General features: G+C 42.1%; 1 protein-coding gene across 1 annotated transcript; it reads left to right on the plus strand.

Annotated features, from left to right (window-relative positions):
* The first annotated feature begins 1,900 nt into the window (after nt 1-1,900).
* PSMC6 (proteasome 26S subunit, ATPase 6) lies at nt 1,901-14,673 on the plus strand. The gene is made up of 14 exons (XM_068682295.1): nt 1,901-2,060; nt 2,575-2,654; nt 3,004-3,043; nt 3,253-3,305; nt 7,058-7,125; nt 7,559-7,673; nt 8,579-8,666; nt 9,132-9,193; nt 9,277-9,400; nt 9,759-9,820; nt 10,840-10,960; nt 11,046-11,126; nt 13,072-13,143; nt 14,173-14,673. Exons 1-14 carry the CDS (start codon nt 1,934-1,936, stop codon nt 14,289-14,291), a joined length of 1,212 nt encoding a protein of 403 aa, XP_068538396.1. The 5' UTR covers nt 1,901-1,933; the 3' UTR covers nt 14,292-14,673.
* Nucleotides 14,674-16,350: the final 1,677 nt, after the last annotated feature.

Below are 16,350 nucleotides of genomic sequence, written 5' to 3' on the forward strand. Positions count from 1 at the left end.
GATTTACAATTAAACTGTGAATAATCTGGCATCTTGATGAAATGATCTCGCACCTTGTGAGGCCCCACCTGGAGTACTGCGTCCAGGTCTGGGGTTCCCAGCACAGGAAGGATGTGGGGTGTTGGAGAAGGTCCAGAGGAGGCCACAAAAATGATCAAGAAGCTGAAGCTCCTCTGCTGTGAAGAAAAGTTAAGGGAGCTGGGGGTGTTCAGCCTGAAGAGAAGTGACTTTATTGTAGCTTTTCAGTACTTAAAAGGGGCTTATAAAAAAAGATGGAGAAAGACTTTTTGTTCAATCAGATAATGACCGGACAAGGCGTAATGGTTTTAAACTAAAAGAAGAGAGATTTAGATGAGAGGTTAGATGGAAATTCTGCACTCAGAGGGTGGTGAGGCACTGGAACAGGTTGCCCGGAGGAGGTTGTGGATGCCCCATCCCTGGAGGTGCTCAAGACCAGGTTGGATGGGGCCCTGGGCAACCTCATCTAGGGGGAGGCATCCCTGCCTATGGCAGGGGGCTGAAACAGGGTAGTCTTTAAGGTCTCTTCCAACCCAAGCTGTTCTGTGATCTTTTCCTCAACACCTTCAAAGATCCCAAAGGGCCCAGAGACAGGGTGAAGCCACCTGTAATGGGTGATCACAGCCAGCCATGGCAGGCAGGAGCTGCCAGGGGGCTCCTGAGGGGGCCAGGGCCCAGCGCTGCCTCAGGACAGAGCCCTCACAGCCAGCATCCTCTTCCTCACCCCTACAAACAACCCCTGAGCTCAGGCAGGTGTTGTGGCGGTGGGAGCCACCCAGGATCCCCCTATAAACACACTTATACGTGTATACACACATATATACACAGATATGGACATATATACACTTGTATATGCCTAGTGACAGGATGAGCGGGAATGGGCTAAAGTTGTGCTAGGGGAGTTTTAGGTTGGGTGTTAGGAAGAACTTCTTTACCGAAAGGGTTGTGAGGCATTGGAACAGGCTGCCCAGGGAAGTGGTGGAGTCACCATCCCTGGAGGCCTTTAAAAGACATTTAGATGTAGAGCTTAGGGATATGGTTTAGTGGGGACTGTTAGTGTTAGGCCAGAGGTTGGACTGGGTGATCTTGGAGGTCTCTTCCAACCTAGATGATTGTGTGATTCTGTGATATAGACATATATACACACAAGTATACACATACACACATATATGTATATATATATATTCATGTATATATGTGCCTGTATACACATATACACATCTATACACGTATATACTCATATACATACATATGCACACACATATTTATATGTATTTATGCATATATACACATATGCACACATATATATATATGTATTCAAGCTTTTATACAGACATATGCATGCACATATATATATGTATATATACATATATATGTATTTATGCATATATGCACATATGCACACATATATATACTTATTATACATGTACACACATATGCATATATATATGTACAGGCACATATACACGTATATATGCACATATACACACATCTAAATGTATATATACACATATACACACGTATAACCATATATATACAGATATACACATGTATATACGCACATATATACATATATACGCATATATAGATATATACACACGTATATACGCATATATCCACATATACACGCACACATACACGTCCACATGCCCACAGCCCCCACCCCGCCCTCCACCGCCTCAGTGAGGCCCCGCACGTCGCCTCCCCCTCCCTTCCCCCCCACCGCTCTGCGCATGCGTACAACGCGCCGCGCACCCCCCCCCCCCCACCACCCCCTCCCACCCCTCCGCGCCGCCAGAGGGCGCCGGGACCAGCGGAGGGGGCGTGGCCAATACGAAAGGGGGCGTGGCCTGGCACAAAAGGGGCGTGGTCTGACCGCGAAGGGGGCGTGTCCGAGGCCCCGCCCCCCGGCGCCATGGCCCTTCCCGGCATTCCCTATGAGCGGCGGCTGCTCATCATGGCGGACCCGCGGGACAAGGCGCTGCAGGACTACCGCAAGAAGCTGCTGGAGCACAAGGAGATCGACGGCCGCCTCAAGGAGCGTGAGTGCACACCGCTTATAGCACCCGGAGCCGTTAGGGAGGGGAGCCGTGAGGAGATTCCCGGCCCTTCAGGCGCCGCCGCCGCCGCTGCGCTTCGTCACGGGCCTGCTCCAGGCCTTGTGCTGAGGCACCGGGGCCTGCGGCTGCCTCACGGGCCTGTCCTCGGCACCTCACGGGGCTTCTCCGGGTGCTACTCATGAGAAGGGGCCCGGAATCCAGCGCAGCGCTGAGCTGGGGCCTCAGCACGGCGGGACGTTGCCTTCCCGGTTCTCCTCAGAGCCCGGCTGCCGTTAAAATCCACGTTTTAAATACCATTTTGGGGTTTTGGAGCCCAAAAAAATTAATTCTGTTTTTTTAATGCTGCCACGCGCTGCTGTGTTGGGTAGGGGCTCCTGTGCTCGCAGCAGGATGAGTTGCTGGGTGCACAGAGGTCCCTCCTGCCGTGGGAGGGCCTGGTGCCGCGTTCCTTATAGATTAAAAGTTACCCAAATCTGGTGTTTCTTTCCTCTTCTAGTGAGGGAGCAGCTGAAGGAGCTCACCAAGCAATATGAGAAGTCAGAGAATGATCTTAAGGCATTGCAGAGCGTCGGGCAGGTATGTGGGAGGAATGGGGGTAGAGCAGCCTGTGGGGGTGGTTGATGGGGAACTTGTCCAGAAGTAGCAGTTGTCAAATCCACTTCTGGGGTGAAGAAAAAGCAGGTGGGAATAGTACAGCTAACGGCAAAAGAAGCCTTACTGCATACAGACACATCAAGCACATGGGTTAGAGAAGTTCTCTGTGTTTATCCTGTTTAACAGAGATGTTTTAAAGAAATTGTCTTGAAGCAGGATAGAGAATTTAATTTCCAAGTCAGCAGTTATCTTCTGTGTTCTGAAACATGCCAGATATCATTTGGCAAGGCTAATTTATCTGTAGGCTAATGCTGGATTTATTCTTTTGCAGATTGTTGGTGAGGTGCTTAAACAGTTAACAGAAGAAAAATGTAAGTACGCTGGACTGTTTCGGTCTTTGAAACCCTGAAAATAATCTTTTGCAGTTAAAAACTTGTCTAAAGATTTGGTGGAATAAAAAATAAGCATGTCAGGGATGTGAGCATTAGCAGAAAAATATAATACGTCAGATAGTTCAGAGGCATAATTAAGAGCAGTGCATCAAGTAAATTTGACTTTTTCTTTCACCTTCTCTTTCTAGTCATTGTGAAGGCTACGAATGGCCCAAGATACGTGGTTGGCTGTCGCCGTCAGGTAGCTGATTTATGTGAATATTCTTAAAGTGTTTGTTTTGGTCTTGAATATTAGCATTGCTTTGGATCAACCCTGTTCTTAATGGGATTAAGTGTTTTTTTTTAAGCTGTATATGGCTACTTTATAAAGGGATCTGTTTTGTTTTCTCCTTTCCTAGCTTGTGGTAGGCTAATTTCATTGTAGAGACAAGGCAGTCCAAAACATTCCTGGAACCTTGCATGTGTTTATCTTTTTCATTGTTGTGAAGCTCTGTCTTTCTGCCTGAACTTGAACTCTGAAAATTAATCATCATGCCATCAAACTGTGTGAGGTCTCCCTTGCCACGCTGTAAACATTGTGTGGGACCATTGCTGTTATGCTAAGGTTTAGATCTAATGTAGCATAACTGTATATTTAGCTATGTTTTTGTAATGCTTTTTTAGTCTACTTCCATAAATAATTATAGGCAAGACCTCTGTTCTGAACACATTATCAGCGTTTTTTATTTTTATTTAGTGACTTTAAAAAAAAAAAAGCCTCTGCTTCTAGTTTGCAGGACAACCCCTTTTTTAGCTACATAAAATTTTATAAAAGCTGCCCAACTTAATACGGAACCATGCTTATAAAATAATCCATCTTATACAGTCAGCAAGAACCAGTTTAGAGGTACTCTTTATTTTCTATTTCTGTGCAAAAGTATAAGTGATACATCACAGATATGGCTTAAGAACTGCTGGTTGGTTAATTGAGCATTGGATGCGACCCGCTTCCAGTAATTAAAACCCTGTGGATCAACAATTCCTTACCAAAGCTATCTATTGCTTAGGAGCCACAACTCTTAGTGAAAGCATTCGGCAACTGCAGAGCCATTGTGGGCAGAAGGGAATCTCTGATTGGATTCAGCTAGACTCATCCCTGACTGACATATTCATCTTTGCTCCTATCTACGAATAAAATCTGCTTTCTGAATAGGATTGTGTATCCTGAGAAGGCAGCAGTGTTTTATTTAGCTGTCTTACTGCACAGATAAGTGTAGTTTCCTACAGCTGTGTTTCCTACAGCTGTGACCTCTCAGTTCATCTCAAACTGATTTATTTACTGAAGGTAACTGCAGTTGCAACTTTAAAACCTCATGATTGTAGCATAGCATGTTCTGGCATATTATTTGAATAATGAAGAAGAGTTTTTTTGTTTGTTTGTTTGTGGGTTTTTTTTTTTTTTTTTTAGTAAAAGTTACGCCAATGTAGTATTGATGCTACAGTTGGCTTGTCTTTCTGCAGAGAAACTGATCTTCATTATGGAATTTTCAACTCTGAACTGTTTCTGCTGTAAGAAATGTGTTTGCAAATTCTTTGCAGTACCCTGGTTCTCTGAATTAATTTAAGCTTTGTACCTGGAAGTTAATTTGAAGTACAGCATACTAATGTGCAAGTTAACCCAACTCTATTTTGATGATTCATCTGTGATGGAGTTGTGGTAGCTGGGAGAGAGGTTGAGGCAACCAGGAAGTGGCAGACCGGGGAGATTGTTATACTTGGAAGAACTTGAAAAGGTTGTTGTTGCTGGGGGGGGGTCTAGCTGTCAGGAATTTCAGGTGAAGGCCCACAGTTAACAAAACGTAGCAGCAGGCAATGAACAAAACTCCTGCAGGAAGCATTTTCTCATCGTGTTGACTGTCAATAGATTGTATTATGTTTTTTTCAGTAACAGTGGATGTTTTCTCCTCCTAGAAACAAACTATTTGGGAATTGGGAGTGTCAGTGTGTCAGTTGATGTAGTATAAATCCATTTATCTGACTTTCCTCAAGAATGTGGCTGTGGTATGGTTCTGCTTGCATAAAACATCGGCAGTAATTGCTAGTATTGAAATGCTCTTTAATTGCGTACTTGTAAGCTTCAACCCTGTCAATATGTTGTGGCACAAACTCACTATTTTCTTTCACAGGAATAAAGAAATATCTCTCTGCAACACATGATAGGCTTGACAAGTTAGTCTTGAGGTTCAGAACAAAGATAAATGCTGAGGAATAAATTGTTCTTGGATGGGTCTGGCCTTGCAGCACGTACTCTGCAGTTTATTCTGGAACAAAAAACACTTTGATCTTAAAAGATCCTAGATTTGACAGGAAGAAGCCTAAAAAAAAACATATCCATGATTGTTTTCAAAATGCCGAAATACCAAGGCAAATAACTTTGCACAGTAGTTTGCAGCCTACAAGAGCTGGCTTTTGGTCCAGGTCCTTGTGGCTGTGCTGAGAAAGGGGATCCGTAGAGCTTCAATTAAAACAAAATTACTTCCCTATCTAAAGCACACTTCCCAAGGAATTCAAGGTCAATTGATTTCTTTTTGTCTTTTTGATGCAGAATGACTTAAATCTGTTGAGCAGTGTTGAATCTGATAGAAACACCAGCTTCTACATGTTTCTTAAGGTTAGGCAGCTGGAAAGTGGGTCTTATCAGTGACTCGAGTAACAGAGGAGTGACAGCTTGATCCTAAACCCTGCTAGAGACTAAATAACCCGTGCTGGCAAGGGCCCTTATAAATCTCCCAGTGGGGGAGATGGAAAGCTTCAGGCACTGCTCGCAAATAGCTGTAGAGATCTGTAGAAATGTGTTCAGATGCCACGTTAGTAAAGCTCAGAAAAAATAAGTTTTATATTCACCAAATGTAGATTGAGTACCTTTTTTTAAAAAAAAAATAAAAATCAGTGACATGATAATTTTTTATGATTGTTGTTGTTCAAGTCCCTATTGTATGAGATGTGCAACTGCAGTCCTAGACCAGGTTTCTTAAAAGCAAGGTGAGAAACAAAAATTACTAGTTTTAAATATAAATTAGGTTTAAATATACTAATATTTATAATTATTATTTAATATTTATAATTATTAAATAAATATAAATTAGTTTTTAAATATAAAACTAATTGCCAGCGGGTAGCACGGAGTCCTGGAATAGGACTGTAAATCTCAAACCTTCTTTTTAAAACTTAAAAAAAAAAATTAAATCTTGTAGAAGTGGAGTAGGCAGACAAAAACTTCTGAGGCAGATGAGTAGGGCATCTGAGGTAAATAACAGCAAAAAAAAATAACAACTGGAGCAGCTGACTTTGAAGATGAGAGATAACTGGATATGTGAAATTAACAGACGATGAAAGGCTGGAAAGAAATAGGTCAGGAACATCTATGCACCCTTTCTGACAGGCCAGAAATGAGAGAGCCATTGACTAGACTGGTGGTAAGTTCAGGCTCAAAGGGTCAGGCTGCTCCTTGTGTCCTTAAAGGATTGCTTGCTTGTTCTGAAACAGCTGGTTCCATCCCATGCTGAGCAGAGGGGAGGACTAGATCTCTCACTGCTCTTGTCACACTGACGGTAGCTAAAAAACAAAGTGTATGTATGAATTATGGTCTAGAAAACTATTTTCAAAAGTAGCAGAAGTTCAAGATCTCTTTCAGCATTAAAAAATAACTTCCTCTGGCCTCTTATAGCTTTTTCTGTCATCTGAGTGTGGAAACCTCCAGGTTCGTTGGTCTATACCAGCTCCTGGCTCACTTTGTGTTCCCATGGCCAGCTTTTTCCCAGTTTAAGCATTCCCAAAAATGGTGGTGAGGGACAGGCAGTGTTTACTAGAGTAGCTGCTTGGCATGTAGCTTAGCAGCCTTGTTTCTTCTCGCGTGTGACTGAGCAAAGCCTGCAAGTTACAATAAACATCTTGGCTAAAACCAAATGTTGTTTTGGAACGTGGTTCTAACAGAAATACCTTCTTTGTCACTAGCTTGACAAAAGTAAGCTGAAGCCCGGAACAAGAGTTGCTCTGGATATGACCACTCTGACTATTATGAGGTAGGTGTCTGCTCTTACAGCTGCTGTTCTGCTTACATGGAAAGGGGGAAGAACACTGATCTGAATAGGTTACACCAAAGTTTGAATAATCAGTTATATTTTGTAAATATTTTCTGTAAAATGGTGCTTAAGTAAGGACTTTTTGTTGTGGAAAGTCGAATATCTGTCAGCTAGATTAAAAAGCAGTTGGCTGCTCATTTAAAAAATAATTTCCTTTACAACTCAGCCATTTCAGCATCTTTTTGAGCTTTTGTTTCAGTTTTCTGTAAGGCTATTAAAATTTTGCAACGTGTATTTTTTAACAGATGTTTGTTTTGTTTTAAGGTGAAAGGAGAATAAACAACTTTCATACTTGCTCTAGGAATTATTGCAATAACTGTATACATGCCTGCACAATTAAATATGCATACTCTTATTTTTTTTTTTATTCCAGATACTTGCCAAGGGAAGTGGATCCACTGGTGTATAATATGTCTCATGAAGACCCAGGGGATGTTTCGTACTCTGAGATTGGAGGGTTGTCAGAACAAATCAGAGAGCTGCGAGAGGTATCTGCTCTCTCAAAACGCTTACCAAGTAGTGGGATGTGTTCTGAGTGAAGTTTTTCAGTGTTTAAATGTTTTATTGATGTTTATCCTAAACTACCATGAGAGAGGCTGTTAAAGGATCCTGTCAGATGAGTGCTTTGTGTGTTTCATTAACTTTTTCTATGCTAGAAGATAACTTGTGAAGTGTTTTTAAATGTTTTTCAGCTTCGCAATTGTGTTTATGGCAAACAGCAATGTGATCCAGGATGCTGGTGCACTCACACTGAAGTAATTCTGTTAGTTTGGGCATCAGTGCCGCAGGCTGAGCAAGCCTGCCCAGGAATGTGGGTGTTTGAAGACTCGCTCATGCTGCTGTGAGCCATCTGACTATAACAGAGATTGTTTGTGTGCTGTGCACACACCTTACAGTAGCAGAGAAGGATTATTCTGAACACCACATCCCAATTCTCAAGCTGGTTATAACTCATCTCTGCTGTTACAGGAGCTGGGATTGAAATTAAAATGAAGAAAATCTTCTAAAGAAGAGGGTTTGAAAGATGCAAGACCCTTTAAGCTAAGGGAGCACTATAAAGTCAAGTGAGAGGGCGTAGTTAGGTTTGACAGCCAACAAAACAGACTAATTCTGCACAGAAACTGCGAAAATTGCTTTGGGTAGTTGTATTATAACTGTGGGAAAACATGGTTTGAATGAGCATCAAGAGAAACAAGGGCAGGACTGTGGATTGATCAGTTAGATCAATCAGGTGCTTTCTTACTCATCTGTTTCTCATCCAAAAATATGCTGCACAGATAGCTAAGAATACAGCTATCTAGAAAACAGGCTGGCAAGTGTTCCGTTAGCTTCCTGAGATCACTGATCTATTTTAAAACTGAATCAAAGTCACTGTTTTTCTGTCTCTTCACAGGTAATAGAATTGCCGCTTACAAACCCAGAACTGTTCCAGCGTGTGGGAATCATACCTCCAAAAGGCTGCCTGCTCTACGGCCCCCCTGGTGAGTGATTCAGTGTTGATATCTCTTAGCACCTGTGGTTCCCACTCGCTGAGGTGGGGTGAGGCTTAAGGGTGATGTTCAGACTCGTTAACCACTCGGGTAATTAGCGATGCAGTGCCCCCCATATGCCGCTTCTGTGGGCGGGAGCACATCAGGAGAAAATTCAGAGGGCAGCCAGAGCACTGAGATGCTGTTCCCTTTCAGTGGATCTCAGAGTATAAAAGGAACAGAGTGGATTCAGTGGATTTCAGAGTATAAAAGGGTGGCAGTGCAGCTCCCCTCATCCCACACCAAGCCCCTGACAGACCTTTCAGACAGATAAGAACTGAAATTCTCCTAGAATCAAATGGAAACAAAAACTTAGTGGTCATGCTTGGTTGCAGTAGCCTTTTTTTGTTTGTTTTAAAGTTGCTAACGTAATGTTGGGTTACTAGTTAAACATTTTTTATCCTCTTGTCTGTGCAGGTACAGGGAAAACACTTTTGGCCAGAGCTGTTGCTAGCCAGCTTGACTGCAACTTCCTAAAGGTAGTTTAACCTTAATTCTGCATGCACATGTGCTTAATGTTTGCTCCAATCTCTTCACTCGTGTTTCTTATGCTTATCAAAAGGTGGTGTCAAGTTCAATAGTGGATAAGTACATTGGTGAAAGCGCTCGGCTGATCAGAGAGATGTTCAACTACGCCAGAGATCACCAGCCGTGCATCATCTTCATGGATGAGATAGACGCTATTGGTAAGGCTCGTGGTCTGGAGGATGGCTGGAGGCTCTTTTTAGCACAAAGCAGCTACAGAGCTACTGTCTGTCTTCTGAACAAAGATATTTACATGCTGTATTTTGAGAGGAAACATAAAAGAGCAAAGTGGTTCAACTTCCTTCTTGCTGGAGCTATGACAGCTAGCTGGGAACCATAAGGATTCATACGTGGCTTAGATTTTTCCAGCTATATGAAACTACATTTTAGAATGTGTGTGTTTAAGCAACTCATCCCTCCCTTCCTCTCCCCCGTTAAAAGGGGTACCTGATTGTCTTCAGACATAGCATTATGTGGAGGCAGAAGTAAAGGATTGTAACTGAGTTTGGTATTCTGCAGGTGGCCGCCGTTTTTCTGAAGGCACCTCAGCTGACAGAGAAATTCAGAGGACTCTGATGGAGGTGAGTGCCTGAACTCTGACTGCACACTGCATGGTCCTGTTTAAGATGGAGTTATAACACAAGTGTGAATTGTTACACTGGGATCTGGCTTGGTGGAACTTCTTCTGAGTTAATATCTTAAGCTAAATTGGTCTAGATGCTGCTTTTCTAAAAGGTAGCTGCATATCCTCCTAACTCGACTGAATCCAACTTGGAGACTAAAAGAAAAATTGCTTTTAAAATTGCTAAAATAGTTTGGGGGTATTTTTTCTTCTTACTTCAATATTATTCTGCGTACTGCATTTCTTTGTTTTGAGGGCCTCCTCTTAAAGAAGAAAAGGAGAGCTTGTCTCTTATTCCCAAAGACACTTGGTTCACAAAATCTTTGAACTTGTACAGTTTGATTCCTGAAACTAGGACCGTTATTTCTTTGCTTCTGTACTAAATGTTGTGGTGAATCTGGCTGTGTGAAGAGAATTTTTAAAACACTGGTGACAATTAAGAATTCTAAAGCTAGTGAGACTTCATTGGCCTGTGTATGCAAACAGTTTGTCCAGTTCAAAAGAATGTGTCTGCCTCACATAAAGAATTAAATCATTGTGATCGAAGAACAAGTACTTTGGATCTTCACAATGAAATGTCTTCATATGTGTATTAGTATTCTAGAGGCTGTTCTCCAAGTCTAATTTGAATGTCCTGGACTTAGTGTATTGCACTCAGAATGTGTCAGCCAGCCACTGGGTCCTTTAGTACTTGCGGTTTTCATTGCCTTATTGTTTTAGCCAAGTCTTTCACATTTGAGCTCCGCTTTGTTCGATATCTTTTTCTCTGAATGAAGCATTTTCAGTGACTCTTAAGCTTTCTTTTATTGCTTATAGAATATGCAGGAAGCTGTGACCTTTTAGAAAGCTTGTAGCATTTTTCCTAATTTATTTTACCACGTTTATTAACTTGGTGGAAGTACATATGCAGGAATTAAGTGCAGTAAATAAGCCAAAACCCCCTAGCGTGTTCTAAAACCAAACTTCTCTTTCTTCTAGCTGTTGAATCAGATGGATGGATTTGATACTCTGCACAGAGTTAAAATGATCATGGCTACTAACAGACCAGACACGCTGGATCCTGCACTTCTGCGGCCTGGAAGGCTGGATAGAAAGATCCGTGAGTTACTTCAGCACAGTGATTGGAAGGAGGATGTTACCTGTGTGGAGTGTGCTGCTTTCATTAAAGCTATAATTATTTCCAGATATCGATCTACCAAACGAACAAGCCAGATTAGATATTCTGAAGATTCACGCAGGTCCTATCACTAAACACGGTGAAATAGGTAAGTAGAAAACTGCATTGGTGTTCTACTTTGGTTTTTAGAAGTGTGAGGAGGGTTGTTAGACCAACTCTGAGGCACTTGGGGTTCCTATCCTTACAACGGCAACAAAACTTTCCCTTCTCAGAATTCTACTTTAAAAAAAAAAATCCTGATTGAGTTGTGCTAAGCCTCCCTTTGCAAAAGATAAGTGCATGTGTTGAAAATGAGCCTTAGAGTGCAGCTGTAAACCAGCAAATGGGCATGATTCTCATCAGTTAGTTTCTTTTTTTATAAGGGAATAGCTTAATGCAAGCAAACAGCATTACCTTTAGCCAAAAAAGAAGTCCTACTGCAGGAGTCTGAGAACAAAAGAACTTCTAAGAGTCATAGAGAAACTTAACCTCGGAGTATGGAGATGGCATAACGAAAACCTTGTTATCTGAAACCAAGCTTGTCTTTGCTGGTTATTGTTGTAGAGAGCCTTCTCCAGAGGGGAGAAATATCTGTCAGATAAAACGGGGAAGGTTCATTTATACAGTGTTACTCTAAGCTTCTCCAAAGTCTTATTCTTACAGTAAAAGCTGCAGAGCCTTCCTCGAGAAAGCTGTAATTGTGATTTGACTCGAAAACAATGTTGGCTGCCTTTTATTTCGGTACGGCTCTGCAGACCCTGCCTGCCTGTTCCCAGCCCTGTGCTGCCCCCCACTCCGCCCCCGCCTTTTTGCTGACATGAGCTATTCAGGCAGCCAGGCAGCATGATCTGGATAGTGGAACTGATCTCGTTCACCATCTGGCTGCACAAACAGCTGCAGCTCAATAGAGAGGGTGGCTCAGGAGCAGGAATGAGCTGGGGGAGGGTGAGAGGGATGAGGATTGCCTTTCTTAGCAGCAGTGTTGGTTTAAACGTGCATCAGGCTGTAGCTGAAGATACAGAAGATGCTCCAAGGCAAATCATGAACCTGAGGTAACGTACTTCATTCTTTCTCTGCATCTTTGGGCACTGGAATGGAAGCAGGGTAGGAGCTTTCCTTTATATCATGCAGCAAATTGAGATGTAAGATGCTGGCTAAACTTCTGAATGTGATATCCTGGAAGGAAGTCCTAAATGAGCCAAATGGGGTGTGAGCTGCATTAAAATCCTAAGATAATGACCTGCTCCAGGTTCCAGCATGAGGTTCTCCTGCTCTAGTACTGATGCCTACCGAAGACTAAACTTAACAAACTTTGCAGCTTTTGATATGGCTTTAGTCCCCTTTCACTCCTTCCCCCCCCTACTTTCTGTTTTCCTTGTTTATAGGACAGTGTGCTACAAGGAATTAACAAATAAAGAATTTCTAGTCTCTAGGTCTTTATGGATTCTAAGATAAAAGCTTTCAGTTCAAGTGTTTTGAATTTCACCCATTAGGTAAACTGTTTCAAAAAGTTCTGCAGAGAAGTCCTGACTTTTTAATGTGAAGCCTTGCAAAATGGCTTTTTTTTAATGAGTAGCACTGAAGGCTCAACAGTCTGTTTTAGAAACTCATTACAGAAACTATAACAAGGCTTCCTATGTCAAGGCGTTTAATGCCTTTTGGAGATGCAGTTATAGTAAGAAAGGGACTGAGATGATCACTTCCATTTAAGTTTTCTGTTTTTGTTTTTGCTTTTTACATCATTTAAATGATGATAACGTTTCCTTGGTATGTGTTTTCTTGCGTTTTATGTCAATGCTTGTAACCTCAAATTAGTAACTTTGGGATTTAACTACATAACATAAGCTTTTGGCTGAGGTACCTTGCCTTGTTAATGAAAGGGAGAATACAGCTGATTAGTTCAGCTGATTAAATTTATCAGTCTGGTAGTCAGCTATCTATTTGCACTGAAATCAAAGTAAAGTGTTCCTTTGTTAGCTGGGCGTGTGTTTCAGTGGTATCCATAAGGGGAAATGTGAATTTATTTCTAATTGGCACTTGTGTTTTGTGAATAGATTATGAAGCAATTGTGAAGCTTTCTGATGGCTTTAATGGAGCAGACTTGAGAAACGTCTGTACCGAAGCAGGTATTCTCTTCGTTCTTAATTTTGATGGGCTTGTTTCATGCTAAACATTTGAGCTGTTTCTTGCGTGCTTCCATGAGTGGATTAAAATCAGGTTAGAAATACGGAGCTGGAATATGGTCCTTGCACACTGATGCTCACTTTTTGTACCCCTTTCTCAAGGGGTGGACAGCACTTACTGGAAATGCTAGCATCTAATCAGTAGCAACATGCCAAAGCAGTTGTTTACCTCACAGCATGTCCCATGTGTCTAGACTGTAAAGCGTAAGCAGCCACGTGGTGATATGCCCTGAAGCTTGATGGAATAACTTGAACAAAATAGCTTTTCTTCCAAGTTTCCTTATGACCTATACAGTCACGATGGACTTGATTCTTTTCATCTTCCCTCTAAGGTTATGGACAAGTATCTTACCAGGTCTGCCAATAAACCAGCTAGACATACAGATGTTCCAGCTGATGTGTGCAGACCTGCTGGCAGTCAGGAGCAGTAGCAGTGCAGTGATATCCAGCATTATACTCACTAATATCCCCTGCCATGTACAGGCTGGATCCACACAGAATTACGTGGGTGTAGGCACCATCCTGTGACATGCATGGTATAAAAGTTCTCTCCATTGTTTGGAACTTGAACTACAGAGGGGAAAAAAGGCCATCCCATGTCTGAGTGGTTTTAACCACTTTTACTGGTCAAGCACCATGACATTCTATAAGAATGAGATGCATTCCAGAAACACTAATAGTATGGTTTTTTTTCGCTTCATAAATTTATTGTACACTTAAGGTTTGCCTACATTGGAAAGCTGAGTAACACAATTAAAGTTGTTTAAAGTGAGTTGTACATTTTGCTGATCGCTTCAGTGACTGTGGTGTAGTTTAATCCTCTTCCCAACTTTACAAAAGCTGCATGTAACAGTCTGTGCAGATAATGTAGCTTGGATCCTTTCCACTTAAATTGAAGTGAGACTTCACATACTGTCTTTCTGTACTGAAAGGAGCACCAACTTACCCTTGCTGTTAAATTATTCTTCGCAGGTATGTTTGCGATCCGCGCCGATCATGACTTTGTAGTTCAGGAGGACTTCATGAAAGCTGTTAGAAAAGTGGCCGATTCTAAGAAGCTGGAGTCCAAGCTCGACTACAAACCTGTTTAAGTTAACCATATAATTCATGATTGACTGCAGGGGACATGCTGGGTTAACGTCTAAGAAGAGAAATAATGTACCTCTTGATTGTTATCATAAGGTGTTTGTATAACATGTAGCTAGTAGTTTGGTAACACTAGTTGCAAGTTGGCTACAGAAATGTTTTCTGTACAATTCTGAAATACAATACTCATTACAGCCCAGGTTAAGTAAAACGCGTGGAGATGTGTTCTCATAGCAATTATGGTGTGACTTTATAAATGTGCCTGGATGAGTTAGCAGTCTTCAAGAAAGTCAGTTCATTTCTTGGTTGTTGTTTTTTTTTTATATCGGTAAATTTCCTTTCATCAAACAGTTGAATAAAACAATAAAACTTGTTTAAATTGGCTTACCCCAGTGTACCTTCTCTGTAACTCTCTTGGAGAGAGTTAAATCATGTGTCTTCAATATTTGGAGAGGAACTTTTCTCTGGTGTAGTGAGTGTATTTATTTGAGTCCTGTGCTTTACATGTCAAAACATGGCATCTTTTTTTTTTTTTTATCCCTGGGGACAAAGGAGAGAAAATCGGTGTTTACTCCTTCAGTGATGAAGTCAGGAAAGAGGATTTAGCTGAGCTAGCTTTAGTTATTGCTTGGAGTATGAGAACTGAAGTCCTTTAAAATGTTTGCTGTCTTTCCTTATGCTAGGGTAAGTCTAATGCTAAATACCAGTTTATTGACAAAATGTCTAAGTGGAAGTGGAGAATCTGAGCTGGATTTCCTTTCCAAGTTCCCCTTTCAGTTACTTCATCCAGTCAGGAACTTTCTGATACGCTTGGAACCTGTGCTGCTTTACACTTGAAGTGGCATATCTAATGCTCCTGGAGCTCTCAACATGCTTTGCGATGCATCTTACAAGGCTGGAATTTGGCCTTCTGTGGGCTTGGCTTTGTGCTCCCTGGGAACTTTCTGCTGCAGCTGTTTGAGTAATCATTCAAACAGAAATAAAAACGTGGTGGCTAACCTGTTCTTTTTCTTAAAGCCTTCTGTCACTATGTATTATTTCTGTTTTCTAATTAGTTCCACTGAGAGGGTGTGTGTGGAGATGGACTTACTGTGTGCAGTGGAACTTACTGAAGTGTTAGACTGGAACAGCAGTGTACTAGACTGGACTTCTGGCTACTTCTCACTATTCTAATTGGATTACTTTGGGCATGCTCAGCTGTCAGACAAGTACATTAAATTAACTCTAGGCTCTCTGGGTAAGGCACCACTGAACAGCATCTCCCTGGCAGTTTTGACAACCAGCATTGTATTTCATTCCCTATCACTATGAGACAAAACAGAGGCAGGGGAAGGCAGAGAACAGCTGCAGTGGGACAGGCCCTATTTTCACATTTACAGCTAATGGCTGTTAGGGATTCTGGTTGGTATGAAAACTTCCTAACGTGATTGTATCAAGAGTGTAAGATGCAAATTTCAATTTTAGTTTTCCATACCACGCATTTGATTGCAGCTCAGACGGAGCTGCTGGGTCTGGGTGCTACACCTGGGTGGTGTGCTTGGAACAGTCAACGTTCAATGAAAGTCCATCTCCGAGCACTGTGATGATGTAAAAATTGAGCTGAGCTTCTTCCATTACCTTGGAGAAGGGTAAAAGACGACAGAACAGTTTTGTGAGGTACTGAAAAGGGTTATATTTTTGAAGTTTGAGTGGTAATGTCCCAAGTATCCCTCCTTGTTCCTATTCTAGGTGCCAGCCAGGGCCATGAAGCACACTTCTCTTGCTGTGCTGCACTTCACTGGTTCATTTTTGATCTCTTGCTAAAAGGAAATTGCAGAGCTGTTGCTCAAACACGATTGTCGCAGGTTTCTCAAGGGGGAGATGAGCCAGCGAGCGAAACAGTAGGGTAATTATGGGTGAGGGGGCTCAGCAGAGCACGGGGCTGAGCTCCTGGCCCAGGACCATCCCTGGATGGGGTAAAAAAATGTCTTTTGTCCACCAACCGAGCTGTGTGTGTGTGTGCCTGGGGACGAAGTGGGCACACTGTGGGGCTCTGCCTTTTTCTTGGCTGCCACCAGCGCCTTG

This window comes from Anas acuta, chromosome 5 (assembly GCF_963932015.1).
Source record: "Anas acuta chromosome 5, bAnaAcu1.1, whole genome shotgun sequence".
NCBI classification, from domain to species: domain Eukaryota; kingdom Metazoa; phylum Chordata; class Aves; order Anseriformes; family Anatidae; genus Anas; species Anas acuta.

Bases quoted from the DNA above. Each gene is read 5' to 3' on its own strand.
- PSMC6 (XM_068682295.1), top strand. From the start codon at position 1,934: ATGGCCCTTCCCGGCATTCCCTATGAGCGGCGGCTGCTCATCATGGCG. The intron at 9,194-9,276 runs GTAGTTTAACCT...GCTTATCAAAAG, and splicing joins TTGACTGCAACTTCCTAAAG to GTGGTGTCAAGTTCAATAGT. The intron at 10,961-11,045 runs GTGAGTTACTTC...AATTATTTCCAG, and splicing joins AAGGCTGGATAGAAAGATCC to ATATCGATCTACCAAACGAA.